The sequence below is a fragment of the Eschrichtius robustus genome, chromosome 7 (assembly GCF_028021215.1).
Source record: "Eschrichtius robustus isolate mEscRob2 chromosome 7, mEscRob2.pri, whole genome shotgun sequence".
Lineage (NCBI taxonomy): Eukaryota > Metazoa > Chordata > Mammalia > Artiodactyla > Eschrichtiidae > Eschrichtius > Eschrichtius robustus.
Window position 1 is genome coordinate 82,280,159 of NC_090830.1, and position 17,280 is coordinate 82,297,438.

General features: G+C 50.7%; 1 protein-coding gene across 1 annotated transcript in view; it reads right to left on the reverse strand.

Annotated features, from left to right (window-relative positions):
- DLG5 (discs large MAGUK scaffold protein 5) overlaps positions 1–4,689 on the reverse strand; it is a 123,319-nt gene extending 118,630 nt beyond the window's left edge. Inside the window, exon 1 of the mRNA XM_068547965.1 lies at positions 3,985–4,689. Coding sequence (XP_068404066.1) covers positions 3,985–4,288 — 304 coding nt within the window. The 5' untranslated portion in view covers positions 4,289–4,689. The remainder of the gene's footprint in view (positions 1–3,984) is intronic.
- Positions 4,690–17,280: the final 12,591 nt, after the last annotated feature.

A 17,280-nucleotide genomic window follows, 5' to 3' on the forward strand; every position in this document is an offset into this window, starting at 1 on the left:
GGTCCTTCAGATTACCTCTGCATCCCCACCCACCCAGAGCCAGTGCCCTGCTCACTCAGGCTGGTCTAATTTCTGCAACCTGCAAACACACTGCTCCTCTCATAGCTAGGAGTTTGTTCTATGCATCTCCCACCCAGACATCCTCCTTTTCCTATGCACATTCAGAGTACCCCTTCAACACCCAGCTCAAGCCCCAGTCCCTCCTCGAAGCCTTCCCTGGCTTCTCCAGCAAACACTACTGTCTCCATCCTCTTAACTGTAGCGAAGCCAAGTCAGCCAGCTCTCCGGGAAACTAAAGAGGAGGCACGGAGGGGATGAGGAGGAGAAATTCAGCTCTGAGCACACAGTAGAGAGTGCCACCGGCAGTCACCATGTTCTGCCACTTCTGCTCCACGAGACAGGCCTGTTGTGAAAATGGTTTGGGGAGCCCTCCACACTTAGATGGTAATTAGAGCCACTAGGGGTGGATGAGAGTATTTGGGGAAAGCATGTAGTAGACTTTTAAAAGGAGGAAAAAGCCTGTTTGTATTTGTATCACTCAATTGATCTGGCTCATAATGTCACTCTCCTGAGTGTCCCATTCCCCCAACGAGGCAGCAAGCTGCAGGCTGGAATTACATCCTCTGCACCCCGGCCCCACCTGCACCAAGAACAGGAGGACCAGGCACCTCAGTCCTCCCCAATCTCATTTTGCCTCCCAGTGGCTGAGACAGGCCACGCAGCACCCCCAGCCCCATCTCACAGATGAGGACGCTGAGGCTCGGCGCCAGGAAGGGGCCCCTCACTCCAGGGGCAGGCGGTTGAGGAGCTTCAAGTGAGAAAACCCAGATGTTAGCAACTGAATCAAAGAGAAAAAACAAAGGACCTCGTGGGTTCTGAGTGAACAAACAAGATCCTGGTACTACTATGGAAAAAACTCGAGAGACCTGAGCCAGTCAGAGGAGAACAGTTCTCCCCTCTCTCTACCACGAGCGGGGACAAAGGGGCTCACTCCTTCCTTACAGATGCATGTATTGGGACAAGGAAAGGCTACAAAATTCCAGAGTTCCCCAGTGCAGGAAACGGTCTAAAACTGTAATGGGAGGGCCTAACCAGGTAACAGGAAAAACCACCCCCAACATGGAATCAGGAGCACTGCACTTAGCCTGACTCCAGCTCCTTTCTGCCCTGCAACTCCTGGCCTGTCCTCAGACCTCACAGATGGGGGGCATGGAACCCAGTGTCACGCAGAAAAGGCACTAGATGCCACAGAACTAAGTGAGATATTAAAGTATGCAATAAGATTGAAAATGCTCAATAGCAATGTACTATCAATTCTGGTAGAGAAGTCCCCCTGCCCCCAAAATAAAACAACTCTGTGTCTTCTTACTCACCTGCATACCCCAGGCCTGAGCATGGTGGGTTATAAATGTCTGGGGCTCTAACTGAGCATGAGCAGAACAGATGAGTTTGGTTTGCTTACCTGCCCCGTACCACCTAGAACAGTTTCCTCCCAGTTCCAGGCCCCATGTGGGGAGCAGCCAGACATCATCTGCCTGCAGCACAACAAACTCCCACAGCACACAAGTGCCAGCCATGGGACGGGCATTCTAGGCCAGGGGCCCACATGGGATGTGGAATACACCAAAGGAGCCCCTAACTGGGTGATGGCAGCACCTCCGATGTATAAACAGTGACAAAGGGGCCTCCCCTTGAGACTATGGATCTTTAGGAAGCCAACTGGTTCCTCTCTGGGGCTCCCACAAGATGCTTGCACTAAGGCTGACTTACAGGCAGAGGTGTGCACCTGTGTGCAGAGTGGAACCTGCTGGGAGAGCAAAGACCAGGACACAGGGCTGAGTTTCCCTGACTTCGGCTCCTCAGGGATGAAACGGGTGCTTCCATTCCTTCAACCTGAGCAGTCCTTTTAGTCACTGAGCTTTGTGCCATAAGAGGGGCTCCCTGGCTAACCGAAAAAAAGCTGGCAACCACTGCACAGTAATTCATCCTTTAAAAGATCCCAACGCTCTGTGGTTTCCTTGCACACCGTGTCACTCCTCATCCCCAGAAGCTCTACATGGCATCTTGCCAGACCAAATGCTATCCTAATTTTTTTCTGAAGTATCAACTAAAATGAACTTAACTTCCCTTGAAAAGCTACACAGCTCTGCATTGTGGTAAAACTAGGGTTTGAAATCCTGCCCTTGAGGATAAAATCCAAACCCTATTTCATCCTTTCCTTAGATGTCAGGACCAGCTTCCAGAACTTCAGCCCTGTGAGGCCCCACCTTCTCTACCAGGCATGGAAAAGGGAGGGACCTAATTAATGGCAATTCATCTATCTATTCCAGAGATTAAAGCTAGCGCTGATTCAAACACATCCCAATGAGGACTTAAGTCTGCACTCCAACTTCTGTGCTTCCTTGATCAACCTCCTCCTTCAAACACAGAGAGCTAGGTAGACAAAAAGGCAACTAAAAAGAAAAAAAAGTTACCCCGAGAGATTTCCCTCCGACCTTATCCTCAAGGCCACATCTGACAGCTCTTCTTAGCACCATCCCAGGAGAGGACTGGGTTGCCCAGCAACTCAGACACGTTCATAACTGGGGGACAGCGTAGGTTTGAGGAACAGAAATGCTGAAGAGTGAGAAACCCAAAGGGGAGACAGAAGGGCCATCAATGAAATGATATGCTGTGTGGCCAGCAGTTTAGTCTCTCTGTATGCCAGTTGTCTTCACTACCAAAAAAAGGTGGCCAATATCCAATGGAGCTGTTACCAGGAACAGCTTATAAAATCATCTCCTTAATAAGTGAGGCTTTTAACAGCCAAATAAACACGTTTCTTCAGCCTGTGGCCTACAAGTTGTTAAAGGCAGTTCATCAGCCCTCTCTGTTCACTTTTAAAACACGGACAAGACACAGAAAAGCAGCACTTGTTGCTTCCTGGTTCCAAATGGGTTAAATAAAACAATGGGTCATAATTGAAAACTCCTGGTGCCCAATACTTTGAGCAATTTAACCACTCCAAGCTGGAGTTTTCTCTCTGGCAAAGTAGGAATAATAGCTCAGAGAGTGGTAAACAAACGTGATACAGCAGAGTGCCTGCCACAACAGTAGGTGCCCAATAAATGTTGGCTCTTCCTTCCTCAGTGCTATGCCTTCTTCCTCAGCTTCCTTGTCTAAAAGCCTGGCTTTCCACAATCCCCAACTAGGCCACACCAAGCCTACCACTTGCCACAAACTCCCAGCAGTACCCCCCACCCCCCCGCAACACACGAATACTCACAAATCCGTCACCACCACCCAAGGGAACCAGTCACCAGCCTTCCCTCCTCAGGCAGCTCGGCACCCTTAGGGAGGGAACTGAGCCCCAGCAGCTACAACCAGGATTTTCCCATGGTGCAATGCAACTTCCCCAACTTTTCCCGGCCCACAGTTTCCAAAGAAACCTAGCAGGCATTGTGCATAATCAACCACAAGCCTGGGCGAACAAACAGACTGAGCTCTGGGCAGAGAGAGCTGAGAAAATCAAAAAGTGAAAAGGCACCAGTGGTCCTGAAACGGGGTGCCAGGGACCAAAATTCAGAAGTACCGGCCCTGGCCCAGGTTCTATTCTTCTAGACCTTATCATTGATTGAAGGCTAGCAGAGGCTCTAAAAGGACTGTTGGATGGTGAACAATCTTAGAAAAGGGACTGACGGACATCCCTCCGAGATCGCCCCGCGGCTGGACCTGGTGGTCTCGGGAGGACCCCGCTGCCGCGGCACCTGGAGGATCAGGGCCTGCAGTGCGGGGCATTGTTCACAGCAAGGGTGGGATTGAGGGAGGAGGTGTGAAGTGGGGGTCCACGCATCGGGCCCTCCCCAGGCAGGCTGAAGGAGGGAAGGTTCTCCCCGCGGCAGGCGCCAGGTAGATGAATGGCCCTCATGACTTCCCCCTCGGAGAACCGGAGAGAGAAGTCATGGAAGGTGGGTCCGAGAGGCCGGGCGGGGGTCTCACACTCACCGGCGCCCTCGGCGGGCTGCGGCGGCCCGACGACGCCATTCAGGTAGAGAATGGGCAGCAGGTGAGGCTGCGTCTTCTCCAGCGCCGCCCGCAGGTCCTGGAAGTGGTCCCGCTCCTTGGCCAGGAGCAGCTTGAGCAGCAGCTCCGCCTTGGCGCCTCCCGCCTCCTCGTCCAGCTGCCGCCGCTCGCCGGGGCTCAGCGCTCCTGCGGCCTCGAGCAGCCCGAGCACCGCCTCCACCTCCGTCATGGCCTGGGCCAGGCTCTGCTGACACTGGGCGAGCAGCTCCCGGCGCTGGGGCTCCATGGTGGCGGCCGCCCCGCCCCGCCGGACGGCTACCGGACTCCCGGAGGCCGGCGGGCGCGCGGGCGGGCGGGCAAGCAGGCGGGTGGCGACGGGCCCCGGGCGCCTCGGGGCGGCGAGCGGTGGCGGCAGCCCTAGAGCACCGGGGGCCGCCAGGCCGCGGGGGCCATGGGCCGGGGCCTGGGCGGGCTGGGGGCCCGGGCGGCGAGCGGCGCTCAGCAGCGGCCGCCTCCCGGGCTCAGGAGCGCAGCCATGTTGGCTGCGGCGGCGGCGGGACTGGAAGAGGAGGAGGAGGAGGAGACGGAGGAGGAGAAGGAGGAGGCGGAGGTGGGGACGGCGGCCGGGGCGCGCCCCGAGGCCCGGCTCCAGCCGGGCATGCTCCCCCTCCCCTCCTCCTCGGCGCGCGCCGCTCCCCCGCCCGCCCCGCGAGAAAACTCTCCCCGGAACGCCGGCCCCGGCGCCGCCCCCCGAACACGATCACAACTCGGAAAGGAAAGTGGCCCGGCCGTCTTCGCCAGGCCCCCCGACGGCTCGGGAGCCGCCTCGCCCCGGCCCGGTCCGTGCGCCCCGGCCCGGCTCACTGGGGCCCCGCGGCCGCCGCCCGCTCCGCCTTGCCCGCGCCCCGGCGTCGCCGCCGCCGGTCTGTCCCTCCGCCCTCCTCTCCTCTCCTCTCGTCTCTTCTCTATCCCCTCCCCTCCCTTCCCCCGGCCGGCCTTTCAAGCGCCCGGGCGGCCGGCCCCGAGGGGATGGGCGAAGGGGAGGGGTCCCCACCTCCCCGCCCCGGGCCCGCCTCGGAGGCGGGGACATCGCGCGCGCTGGCTCTCCGGGTCTCCGAGGCCCAGGCGCAACCGGCGGTGGGGGACGCGGAGTCAGGGGCCCCGCGGGAATCAGCCCGCACCCCCAGCCCCCTCGGCCAGGCACACGGCCAGACCTCAAGCTATTGGAGACCCTCTCAAACAAAACCCTGCCCCGCCCCCATCCAGGGTCTTCTAATCTGAGAACTCCAAAATCAGGCCTGGAGACAATAGAGAGGACGTCCCTTAAACTTGGCCATCTCCAAATTTAGACCTCCCCCAAATCTGTGAGATATCCCCGCTCCGAGGAGCTCTTATATAGAAAATGTCCCAGTATAATCCCGAGACTCGATTAATCAGGATCTTTCCCCTCACCCCCATTTTAGATGGGTTGGTCCCCAGTATCTAAAGAGGCTTGGATGTTGGGGAGGGGATGTGTAACTGGAGGAGGAAGAGAGCGGCAGGGTCTGCAGTGGAGCCAGTTCATCTTTTTGGCAAGAGAAGTGCTCTCCTCCCTAGATGTCATCCCAGATTCTAGCCTCAGGAGAAGGTAAATCAATGGGCTGCAGAAACCTTGCTCCCCTGATACCCTCAATGAGGATCTACAGTTGGGCTCCAAGTCCAAGAAAGCCTCCTGCCTTCCATTGTAGCCCTTTGTGGACACATAACCACTTACCTCCTGACTGCAGGAGGAGGTCCTTAAAAGCTGGAATCCCAGCTGATGACTCCCAATAACCCCACCTCGCCAGTGTGGAGTGGAAATCCCAAGGCCATTGCAAATGTCTGTGTTCCATTGAATGATGCTCATTTACAAACACTGGAGACCACAGGTGCTTTTTCTGCTGTCACTCCCACCCCACAACTTCAGTCCTCCCCCCAAAAGCAGTTTTCTTCGAGTCTGCTTCTGTAAGGGGAGGAGTCTTTTTTATTTAGTGGAAACAAACTCTATATATAGTGGTTAGAACAAAAGTAGCAGTTTGCACTTCAGTTTGGATTTCCCTTTAAATAGCTACATGATGTGGGAGCAAATCAATTACCCGGGCTGTTCTCAGTTTTCTCCTCAGGAAAACAGGGTGGGGAGAGTGTATTCCATCAGGGGTTATGAATAAGCTCGAGGGTGTCAGTGAAGCTTTTGAAATTATCTGCACTTTTTTGTAGACATGTATGTATTTTTCTGGGATGGAAGTCCATAGCTTTCATCAAATTCTTTAAGGCCTCCATGACCCAAAATGGACTCCAAAATGGTGGAACTCAACTCTTTTCAGAGATCTCCCTGCTTAGGTAGTCTGGGCTTCTATGGCTGAGTGAGGTTCTAGGGGAGGGGAAGGCTGGCTATTGCACAGTGCCAGGAATCTAGATAGGCTCCCTAGCTGTCCCTCCCACTCCTGCCCCTGAGAGATGGTTCCCCCTTCTGGCCACCTGTTCCCCTACATCCTAAATCATCTGCAAAGGCATCCACTCTTCAGTGCGCACTTGGACCTCTGTTCTTAACTGGATTAACTAGAAATCTAGGGGTGGGAGGAAGGTGGAACGGAAGAGAAGTTGGAGACTAATTTGGTTTGTAGTTAGAACAAATTGTGACTAACTCCTAGGTCCAAATGGTGCCTGAGATAGGAGAGGGCAGGAGGAACGCGTCATCTCCCAGTAACCCCTAAAAGAGTGGTGGGGAGCATGGATGTTTTGCCCAGGGAAGCCTTCCTGGGAAGCAGTGAGGAAGTCCATTTGCTAAGAGTGCTTTCTCTCAGCGGCTGCAGATTGATAGATGACTACTTTCAGCAAACCCTTTATTGGAAACTCTGGGGTTTTATGGAAAACATAAATTCTGGAGGAAATTGTTTACTTTATAAACATATTCGACCTTAAGTGCCCTTTAGCCAGTGACCTTGATATGACCTTGTATTTCTGTACCATTTTATATCCTTCAGGGCACCTTTTCTCATACTATCTCCTTTGTGCCCTGTTCTACGTTGAATTGTGTCCCCACCAAAAGATATGTTCAAGCCCCAACTCCCAGCACCTGTGAACGTGACCTGATTTGGAAATAAGTTCTTTGCAGATGCAATCAAATTCAAACGAGGTCATATTGGATTAGGTGGGCGCTAATCCAACATCTGGTGTTCTTACAGAAGAGGGGAATTTGGACACAGACACACACACAGGGGAGACTACCATGTGAAGACAGGCACAGAAGTTGGAATGATGCATCTACAAGCCAAGAAATGCCAAGGATTGCCAGCAACCTCCAGAAGCTGGGGAAAGAGGCCTGGAACAGACTCTCCCTCAGAGCCTCCCAGAAGGAACCAATTCTGCCAACACCCTAATTTCTGACCTCCAGCCTCCAGAACTGTGAGCTAGTAGGTTTCTGTCATTTTAAGCTGCCCAGTTTGTGGTAATTTGTTATGGCAGCCCCAGGAAACTAATAAGAGTCTCATCACAGTGGACAAAGACAGGTGTCCCCATTTTACGAATCACCCTGTCACCTCACTCTTCTACTGCCTAAGAATTTCTCTGTAGATTTACGTACCTTTCCTCCTTCTGATCTTAGAGAAAGAGCACCTCTCCACCTTCGGAACAGCCCTCCGTCCTATGGATAGAATCTTTGCACCCCCTCCATGCACACAGCACCCCCCCACACACACACACACGGTCTCCCTCTGTGCTATGGCTCAGGCCTCCCTCCCCTTTGCCAAAAAACAGGCCTGCATCTCCCCATTCTCAAAGGCCCCCTTTCCCTCTCTCACGTCCTCAGCGAAGAACCAGTGCCTGGCCACCAGAACCTCCAGATGCTCATGGACCTCATATCCCGTGGTTGGTGCTTTGCAATCTGACTTCTGAAAACAACTCCCCCTAGAAAACTGCTTTCCCCTCCCTTAAACCTCCTGTTGCCACCCCAAGGCCTTTCCTTCACACCTCCTCCAGCGTCCTCCACCCTGCTCTGCTTCACCCCACCCTGAGAACATCTCCTCTCTCCCCCACTGGCTCCTTCCTCTCCACATTGGCTCTTCATCCCTCTTCTCCGCCCACACTCCCTCCCTTTCAAAGGGTAATCACTTCGGAGCAGGGCAGACATGAGCTCAGATCCCAATGCTGACACTCACTCCCTAGGTGTCCCTGGGCTAGTTACTTAACTTTTCTGAGCCTCCATTTCTGCATCTCAACACTGGGAATAAACATCACCCTTTGGTGGGGTTACTAGGAGAATTCAGTGATAGGATTTATACAAAGCCCTCGCTCAATGCCCAGTATGTGGCAGGCATATAAACCCCATAATGTAGTGCTTGAGCAGGCAACTGCTGCAGTCAGAATGCCTGATTTAAATAACAGCTTTAGGGCTTCCCTGGTGGCGCAGTGGTTGAGAATCTGCCTGCCAATGCAGGGGACACGGGTTCGAGCCCTGGTCTGGGAAGATCCCACATGCTGTGGAACAGCTGGGCCTATGAGCCACAATTACTGAGCCTGCGCGTCTGGAGCCTGTGCTCCACAACAAGAGAGGCCGCAATAGTGAGAGGCCCGCGCACCGCGATGAAGAGTGGCCCCTGCTTGCCACAACTAGAGAAAGCCCTTGCACAGAAACGAAGACCCAACACAGCCATAAATAAATTAATTAATTAATTAATTAAAAAAAAAACAACTAGCTGTTTATCCTCAAGCAACCACTCTCTTTAAAAAAAAAAAAAAAAAAAAACCACAGCATGTTATACTAGATATATCATTCACATTATAAACACATCTTTAAAAACAAAACAAAAAAAAAGAATCTGCCTGCCAATGCAGGGGACACGGGTTCGAGCCCTGGTCCGGGAAGATCCCACATGCTGCGGAGCAACTAAGCCCGTGCGCCACAACTACTGAGCCTGCGCTCTAGAGCCTGCGAGCCACAACTACTGAGCCTGCGTGCCACAATTACTGAAGCCCACATGCCTAGAGCCTGTGCTCCGCAACAAGAGAAGCCACCGCAATGAGAAGCCCATACACCGCAACGAAGAGTAGCCCCTGCTTGCCGCAACTAGAGAAAGTCCGCGCGCAGCAACGAAAACCCAACACAGCCAAAAATATAAAATAAAATAAATAAATTTTAAATAAATAAATAACAGCTTTGCCCCTTATTAGCTGGGTAATGTTGGGTAAACCTTTCTGTGTCTGTTTCCTTGTCTGTAAAATAGGGATATTATCATCAAGAATAATATCAAAGGAGATAGTGCTCTATCAATGGCAGGTGTCACTGTTCTTTTGGCTTCCACTGTCTCATCCATCTGAGAAGAAAGACTCCCCGTAGCATGTAGCAACTGATTTTCGACAGATGTTTCTAGGCTCCTGAAAGAATGGTGCGGGCTCCAGCTGAAAGACTTCTATTTCATTTGTATTCAGACGACAGGTAAGGGCAGGGGCCCCTTCTATGTTATTCTCTGTATTCCCCTCCCACAATGCCTGGCATGTGGTAGGTGCTCAACAGAAACTTTTTAATTAATAAGTGAACATAATGAATGAATGAACAAAAGAGTTTTGCACTGAAGCCCTGCTTCACAAAAATAATATCTGCTAAAAATGGAAAGATGGGGAAGGAGAGCATCTGAAAAAGGAACAGCATCAGAAGCAACATGAGAGAGGTTCACACCTGCACATGGGGGACAGGCTGGGAGCTCCAGGCAAAGCCTCTATCCCTGGGGGGCTAAGCAGCAGGACCCCCACCCTTTCCTGCCTTGCCCTGCCCTGCTACAAGCTTGGCCCACCAGACCCCACTAAGATGCCTCTGCTCAGAAATACATTCCCCAGCTTAGTGTAGTCTTGAGGGAGGTCATGGTCCCCTCCCAGTTTCTGCAAGCACAGTCCTGCCGGGATCCTTAACCCTTTGATTCAGAGCCCATTCTTCACATTTCAACTTAAAATGTTACCTGCTTTAGGAAGCCAGACATGCCTTCCTGACCTCCTCTCAAAAGGGCTAGATATCTCTGCTCCTAGCTATCACTGCAACGTTTTACCTCCCCTTTATTAACATTTATCAACATGTATTCTTAAAATTGCCAGTTTACTTCTATCCCCTTGGTACACAGAATGCACCCTCGCAAAGATGTCCATGCCCTAGTCCCCAGAAGCTCTGAATATGAAATGTGTTATGTTACACGGCTAAAGGGACTGTGCAGATGTGATTAGAGTTACAGACTTTGAAATGGGGATCGCAGCCTGGATTATCCAGGTGGGCCCAATCTAATCACACAAACCGTTCAAAGCAGAGAATTTTCTCAATCTGGAGGCAACAGAAGGGGAAGTCGGAGAGATTCCAAGCACAGGAAGGATTTGACATGCCGTTGTCAGCTGAGATGTAGGAGTCCACATGCAAAGGGGGCAGAGAGAAGGTCTAAGGAGCAAAAGGCAGTCCCCAGCCAACAGCTAGCAAAGTAAAAGGGACCGCAGTCCTGCAACAGCAAGGAACTGGATTCTGCCAACAATCTGAACGAGCCTGGATTCTTCCCACAGCCTCTCGATTAGAGCCCAGATGGCCGACACCTTGATTTTACCCTGGCAAGACCTTGAGTGGGGAAAACCAGTCCAGCCATCTGGACCTCGGACATACAGAGCTGTGAGATCTTAAATGCAGGTTGTTTTAAAGCTCTAAGTTTGTGGAAATGTTATTATGGCAGCAGTAGAAGACTAACGATCCCCAAAGACTATGAGCTCTTCAGGGACAGAAACAATATCAACTGTTCATTGTTGAACCCCCAGTTCCTGCCAGAGTGCCTGCCCCGTGATAGGCACCCAAAAAACCCTGTTGTGTGAAGCGATGGAAACCTACTCGTCCGCCAGGACTTGCTTTGGGAGTAATTATTTATGGTATCTTTGGAAAACAGAACCCAGTTCTCCACCAGCAATTGGAGGGAAAGCTTTCAAAGGAAAATACCTAGAAACTGGGCCTCCTCTGCAGGCTGAGTGAGCTGGAGCCCCAGGGGCCTCTTGACCCTGGGTTTTATGTCCCATTGAATAAGCAGCAGCTGCTCCCTGGAGAAGAAACAGATCCTGGTGTCTGCTTCCCTTGTGTGGCTCCTTTGGCGGCAAACAAGGCTGCCTTCAAGAGTGAGTGCGTGCGCGTGAGAGCTTGCGTGTGCGCACATGCACAACAAGGGTGAGGGCGTTGTGGGCAGGAGTAGGGCTGTTTCAGCATGAGTGTGGGTGTCTGTGAGGACAAACTGCACTAGTACCAACACTTGGATGTGTGTGAGTGGAGAAGCAAGCCTTCCTAGGATCCTTTTGCTGTTGCACCCTGGAAATTGCAGGTGGCCCAACATCCGAGATGTGACATTTGAAAGGATTTCCTTAGAGAGTTCCTTAAAAGAATGAACTCCCCCAGGATGCTGAAAATGGAATTGTTTACGAAAACGCCACTTTTCACACAACTCTTTAGGATGCTATGACAATGAAATGAACTACACCTGTTTAGAAAAAAATCGGCTTAAGCTTGGCTCTTGGTAGCTTCTTGAATAATGAAGACATTTTTCATCCAGACTGTTTTTGTTCTTAGTTCAGGAATAGCTCAGAGGCAAGTGCCCTAAGATTTTTTTTTTTAAATAAATTTATTTATTTATTTTTATTTTTGGCTGTGTTGGGTCTTCGTTGCTGCATGCAGGCTTTCTCTGGTTGCCACGAGCGGGGGCTACTCTTCGTTGCGGTGTGTGGGATTTTCATTGCGGTGGCTTCTCTTGTTGCGGAGCACGGACTCTAGGCGTGCGGGCTTCAGTAGTCGTGGCACGTGGGCTCAGTAGTTGTGGCACACGGGCTCAGTAGTTGTGGCACATGGGCTCGGTAGTTGTGGCTTGCGGGCTCTAGAGCACAGGCTCAGTAGTTGTGGTGCACGGGCTTACTTGCTCCACGGCATGTGGGATCTTCCTGGACCAGGGCTCGAACCCGTGTCCCCTGCATTGGCAGGCGGATTCTTAACCACTGTGCCACCAGGGAAGTCCCATGCCCTAAGATTTTAAAACAAGAAATCTGAGAGAGGCTCATACTTAGTGATAAAGCTTGCCCAGAGTACCAGGTGAGGGCAAAATTCTGAGTGAGATCAGAGATTCAAAGCATTTAAGAACCTTAGAAAGGAGCCCACCTGCTCCTGGTGCCCATCGGCGCACTCAGGAACTCCCTAACGGAGCACCTCCATCTTTCTGGTCTAGACCAGAGACTCTAGTCAGAGAGGCCCAGTGTCTCTGGGGTTACTACAACCCCAGTCAAAGAGAAAACTATGACTGTTCCCCTTTCCTGAGTGCTAAGTACACACCAGGAACTATACTGAAGGCTTCTCCTGCAGTCCCCAATTCCTCTCCACTACGCCTATGGGCAGTGAGTACTACGATCAGCTCTGTGTTACAGATGAGGGACCTAAGGCCCCTCCTAGCCCTCCTAGCTGTGTTTGTCTGCCATCTTGCAGGAGAGAGAATCTCTAGGGTCAGAGAGTGGCTGAGAAGCCTCAGAAGAGCTTTTGACAGTGCATCAAAACCACCCCTGCCAGAATGTAAATTGGTATAGCCACTATGAAAAACAGTATAGAGGGTCCTCAAAAAACTGAAAATAGAGTTGCCATATGATCCTGCAATCCCACTCCTGGGCATATACCCAGACAAAAGTATAATTCAAAAAGATACATGCACCCCTATGTTCATAGCAGCACTATTTACAATAGCCAACACAGTAGCCTACACTGTTGGTGGGAATGTAAGTTGGTGCAGCCACTATGGAAAACAGTATGGACGTTCCTCAGAAAAATAAAAATAGAGTTGCCATATGATCCAGCAATCCCACTCCTGGGCATATACTCAGACAAAACTATAATTCAAAAAGATACATGCACCCCTATATTCATAGCAGTACTATTTACAATAGCCAAGACATGGAAACAACCTAAATGTCCATTGACAGATGAATGGATAAAGAAGACGTAGTACATATATACAATGGAATGTTACTCAGCCATAAAAAAGAATGAAATGATGCCATTTGCAGCAACATGGGTAGACCTAGAGATTATCATACTAAGTGAAGTAAGTCAGAAAGAGAAAGACAAATACCATCACTCATATATGGAACCTAAAATACAATACAGATGAACATATCTATGAAACAGAAACAGACTCACAGACATAGAGAACAGACTTGTGGTTGCCAAGGGGAGGGAAGGATTGGGAGTTTGGGATTAGCAGATGCAAACTATTATATACAGGATGGATAAACAACAAGGTCCTACTGTATAGAACAGGGAACTATATTCAATATCCTGTGATAGGGACTTCCCTGGTAGCGCAGTGGTTAAGAATCCGCCTGCCAATGCAAGGGACACGGGTTCGAACCCTGCTCCAGGAAGATTCCACATGCCGCAGAGCAACTAAGCCCGTGCGCCACAAATACTGAGCCTGCGCTCTAGAGCCCACGAGCCACAACTACTGAAGCCAGTGCACCCAGAGCCCATGCTCTGCAACAAGAGAAGCCACTGCAATGAGAGGCCCACTCACTGCAACGAAGAGTAGCCCCCTCTCACCGCAACTAGAGAAAGCCGGCGCACAGCAACAAAGACCCAACGCAGCCAAAAATAATTTGTTAAAAAACAAAGAACAAAAAACAAAAATCCTGTGATAAACCATAATGGAGAATAACATGAAAAAGAATATATGTAACTGAATCACTTTGCTGTACAGAGGAAATTAAACACAACATAATCAACTATACTGCAATAAAATTATTTTTTAAAAAACTACCCTGCCTTCAGAGGAATGAAATCCAGCTGCTGCAGAATAAGCTAGAAATCAACAGCTGTCCTGTCTGCAGACACATGTAAATCAGATGCAAATGGATCCATGGCCCAGTAAGACTCTTGGAGGTGGTGAGAATGAACCCATGCCAGAAACAGCATGTTAGAAGGGATGGAACACTGGCCTTCAGTTTCCAGCTGGGAACCACCAGCTCTGTGCAGTTTTACTGGAGTTGTTCCTTGGTGGGAAAGCCCTCAGTAGGGGGCCTTGTTTAGGCAGGCATAGTCACACAAGGCGTTCCTGCACTGGTGGCAACAGGTCACGGCACAGGTAGCTGCCTAAGTGCAAGGCCATGGAGACCTCTGAGAGACTGAGTATACAAATGGACAATGGCCAAACCATATATAAAAATAGAACTCTGACCCACAATCTGAAGCAACCAGTTTAGAAAACCAGCCAATCTGTCTGCAGAAACTAAACAACAACCCCTGTAGCAATGAGCCTCAAACAGCCAGGACTTAATAACTGACAGCTTCCCTAATTCTGCATCTAGTTACAACTTAGGACCAACTGGAGCAAGCCAAATATGCCCCCCTAACCAATCACGTAGGATGTCTACTTCTAGTTAATCCACCCCATGCCAACAGCCTCCAATCAGAGCATACCTGAAGTCTTCCCCTTTTTCCATTATAAAATTTTACCCCTTCTCTACACACCAAAAGCAAGCAATGGTGGCCGACTCACTTGTTACATCAAACTCAGCGTAGATAGCATTTGCTTATTCTCATTTGAGTTATCTTCATGTGTTTCCACAACTCCTAATTATTGAATTGCTTTGTGACTCAGTTTTCTTACTTGTAAAAATAGGATACTAATTTGGGGCATGAATCTTTTGGGAGGAAACTGCCTTGGATAGTGGGCGAGCCTACTGATAGGGCCCCCACTCCCTGGGTCACCTCTCATCTCAATTCAGCAGCCGCATAACCCACTCCCCTCTTGTTCTGTGCCTGTGTGTGCGCATTGACAGGTCCAGTTCCTTCATTGTTCTTAAGGGAAGAACCCGAAGCCCAGGTGGGAAAAGTGCCTACTCACCCAAAGTCCTCTCCTCTGGAGGTCTCTGAGAAACCAGTCTCGGTCTTCAGTTTCTCCCCTCTGACTTCCAGACTCCAACAGCAAGCACGTGAGCCCGTTCAGGAACCCCACAGGTGTCAGCTTATACCTATGGTGAAACTGAAGCTGGCTAAAGAGGGCAAAAAGCCACCCAGCAGTGAGTTACCAGGAGCCAGAAGCTTCCCAACTAGGGAAGGCCAGTCGTGGCCTGTACACAGAGCTCTGCCCTCTGCAGGGAGTTTTTCCTCCTAGGTTTCAGGGTGCCCCACCCAGCCTCTCCGAGCCTGTTTTATTCCGGGAGGCCAGCTGGCTCCAGATGAATTCCTTCTTTCCTGAGGTTGGCTCCACCCAAGGCTAGCCCCACCTTCTCACCGCAAGACAAAAGCCAGAAAAACACAATAGTAATAGTTACCATTCTTTTTGGCACAGTGCCATGTATGGACTGTATTAACCCTCAGAACAACCCTCTGAAGTGTGTACCACAAATGGGGAAACTGAGTCATGGAGCAGTCAAATGATGTGCCCAAGGTCTCACAAGTAGCAAGTAGGAGAACAGCAATGAGGGCCCAGTTCTGGAGGTAAACTCTGCACCACCTTGCTGTACTGCCTCTGAATGTTTTCAGATGGACACAGATGCTAACAGAAGAATCTTTGGGGTGTTCCAAAGTTGGGAGCAAGATTCATTTACATTTCAGAGAAATGCTGGCTTCTCTCTTGTTTATTAATTTTGGCTCCATAAACATTTGTTAACCCAAGAGAAATACCAGGAGGACAGAAATGAAGACCCTGTCCACCTCAGGTCTAGCACTTTTCTGGGAATGGGAAGGCTGCCCTGCTAATCACCCCACCAATCACTTCAGGGCCTCCCAAATGGGGAAACACATCTTACATTCAAAAGAGAGAAGAACGTACATTTCACTAGCCAATACATGTGACACCAGAGAAGTGAGTTTGACATCCAGTTTCCTGGGACCCCACCCAGAACCTGCAAGACCAGGCCCTCCAGGGCAGAGGTGCTGAATTTTTAACCCCACCCCAGCTGAATCTCGTCTGTAGTCTGGTAAACAGTGAACCCAGACCCGGGACTCTCTGAAGTCCCTTCCTAGGGGTAGTCGACGCCACTTGTGTTACCCGCTGACTAGCATGCCGGCCCCAGCCAACACCCCCTGAGCACCTCGCTGCTCTGCTGGGCGGGCAGAGAGCCTGCAGAGCTGCAGGCAGGCCCCTCTGGCCCTCGGATAGTCACCCCCCTCAGCTCCAGTGCTGCCACTTCTATCAGGACCCAGACCCCGAAGGCACAGGACCAAATGAGGCCACGCTGTTGGAGATTTGTCTGTATCCCTGAAAAGTCTCCAAGCTGCGGGGAGGAAAGAAGCCGGGTTTGCTCATCTTTATTGGTTAACTCCCTCCTGTCACCCCTCCCTCCTGCTGACACTTTGGAGACTTTAGTAATTGTCAACTGAATGAATAAATTAATGACAGAGGGAGACAGACGTGTTAACAGCTAACAGTAATTCAAGCAGAATGGAGTAAGTGCTAAATGGTGGTGGAATGAGTCATTATTGCTGACGGGGAAGGAAGAGGGGGAAAGGCATTCATCCTCTCTCCCCTGCACTGTCAAAACAGAGTCTTAACTCTTCCTCCCTTCCTGTCTCTCCCGCATTCAGAAGACAGCAGAACACGCATTGTGTACAGTTTTAATAATTCCAAAGCAAACACCCGCATCGTCACCCCCTCTCCAGCTCCCCAGGGTAATTATGAAATAGAACTTTGCCAGAAGCCCAGGAGCCTCCTGTGTTCCCCGCCATCACCCCCCCACCGCACTGCGTCTTCCCCTCCTCCAACCTCTGTCCCGAATCTGGTGTGAACCAGTTTCTTGCTTTTCTTTATAGTTGAGCCACGAATGCATATACCACTGGACAACACATTGTCTAGAGTTACCTGGTTTTGAGTTTTCTACACCTGCACATTTTCTTCTGTGGCGTGCTCCTTTTGTGCAACATGATTTTTTGGAGTTTTGCCTATGCTGATGCTTGCGGTGGTAGTTCATTCCTTCTCACTGCTCTGTGGTCTATTCTATTGTATAAACAACCTCCCTCCCCATTTACTTGGCTATTCTCGTGTTGATGGTCAGTAGGATTGTGTCCAGTCTTTGGTGATATTAACAACGCTGCTGTATGTAACTCCTACAGTATTATGGCATGCGTGCGCAAATCTCTTTAATATATTTAAGAGGAATTGCTGAGTCATAGGGTATGTGATTTTTAACGTTACCAGGTGATGCCTGTTTTCTGAAATGGTTGCACCTAAGTCTAGGCATTCCCATCTGGAGCTCATTCCACTCAGTGGGCCAGGGTAGTCT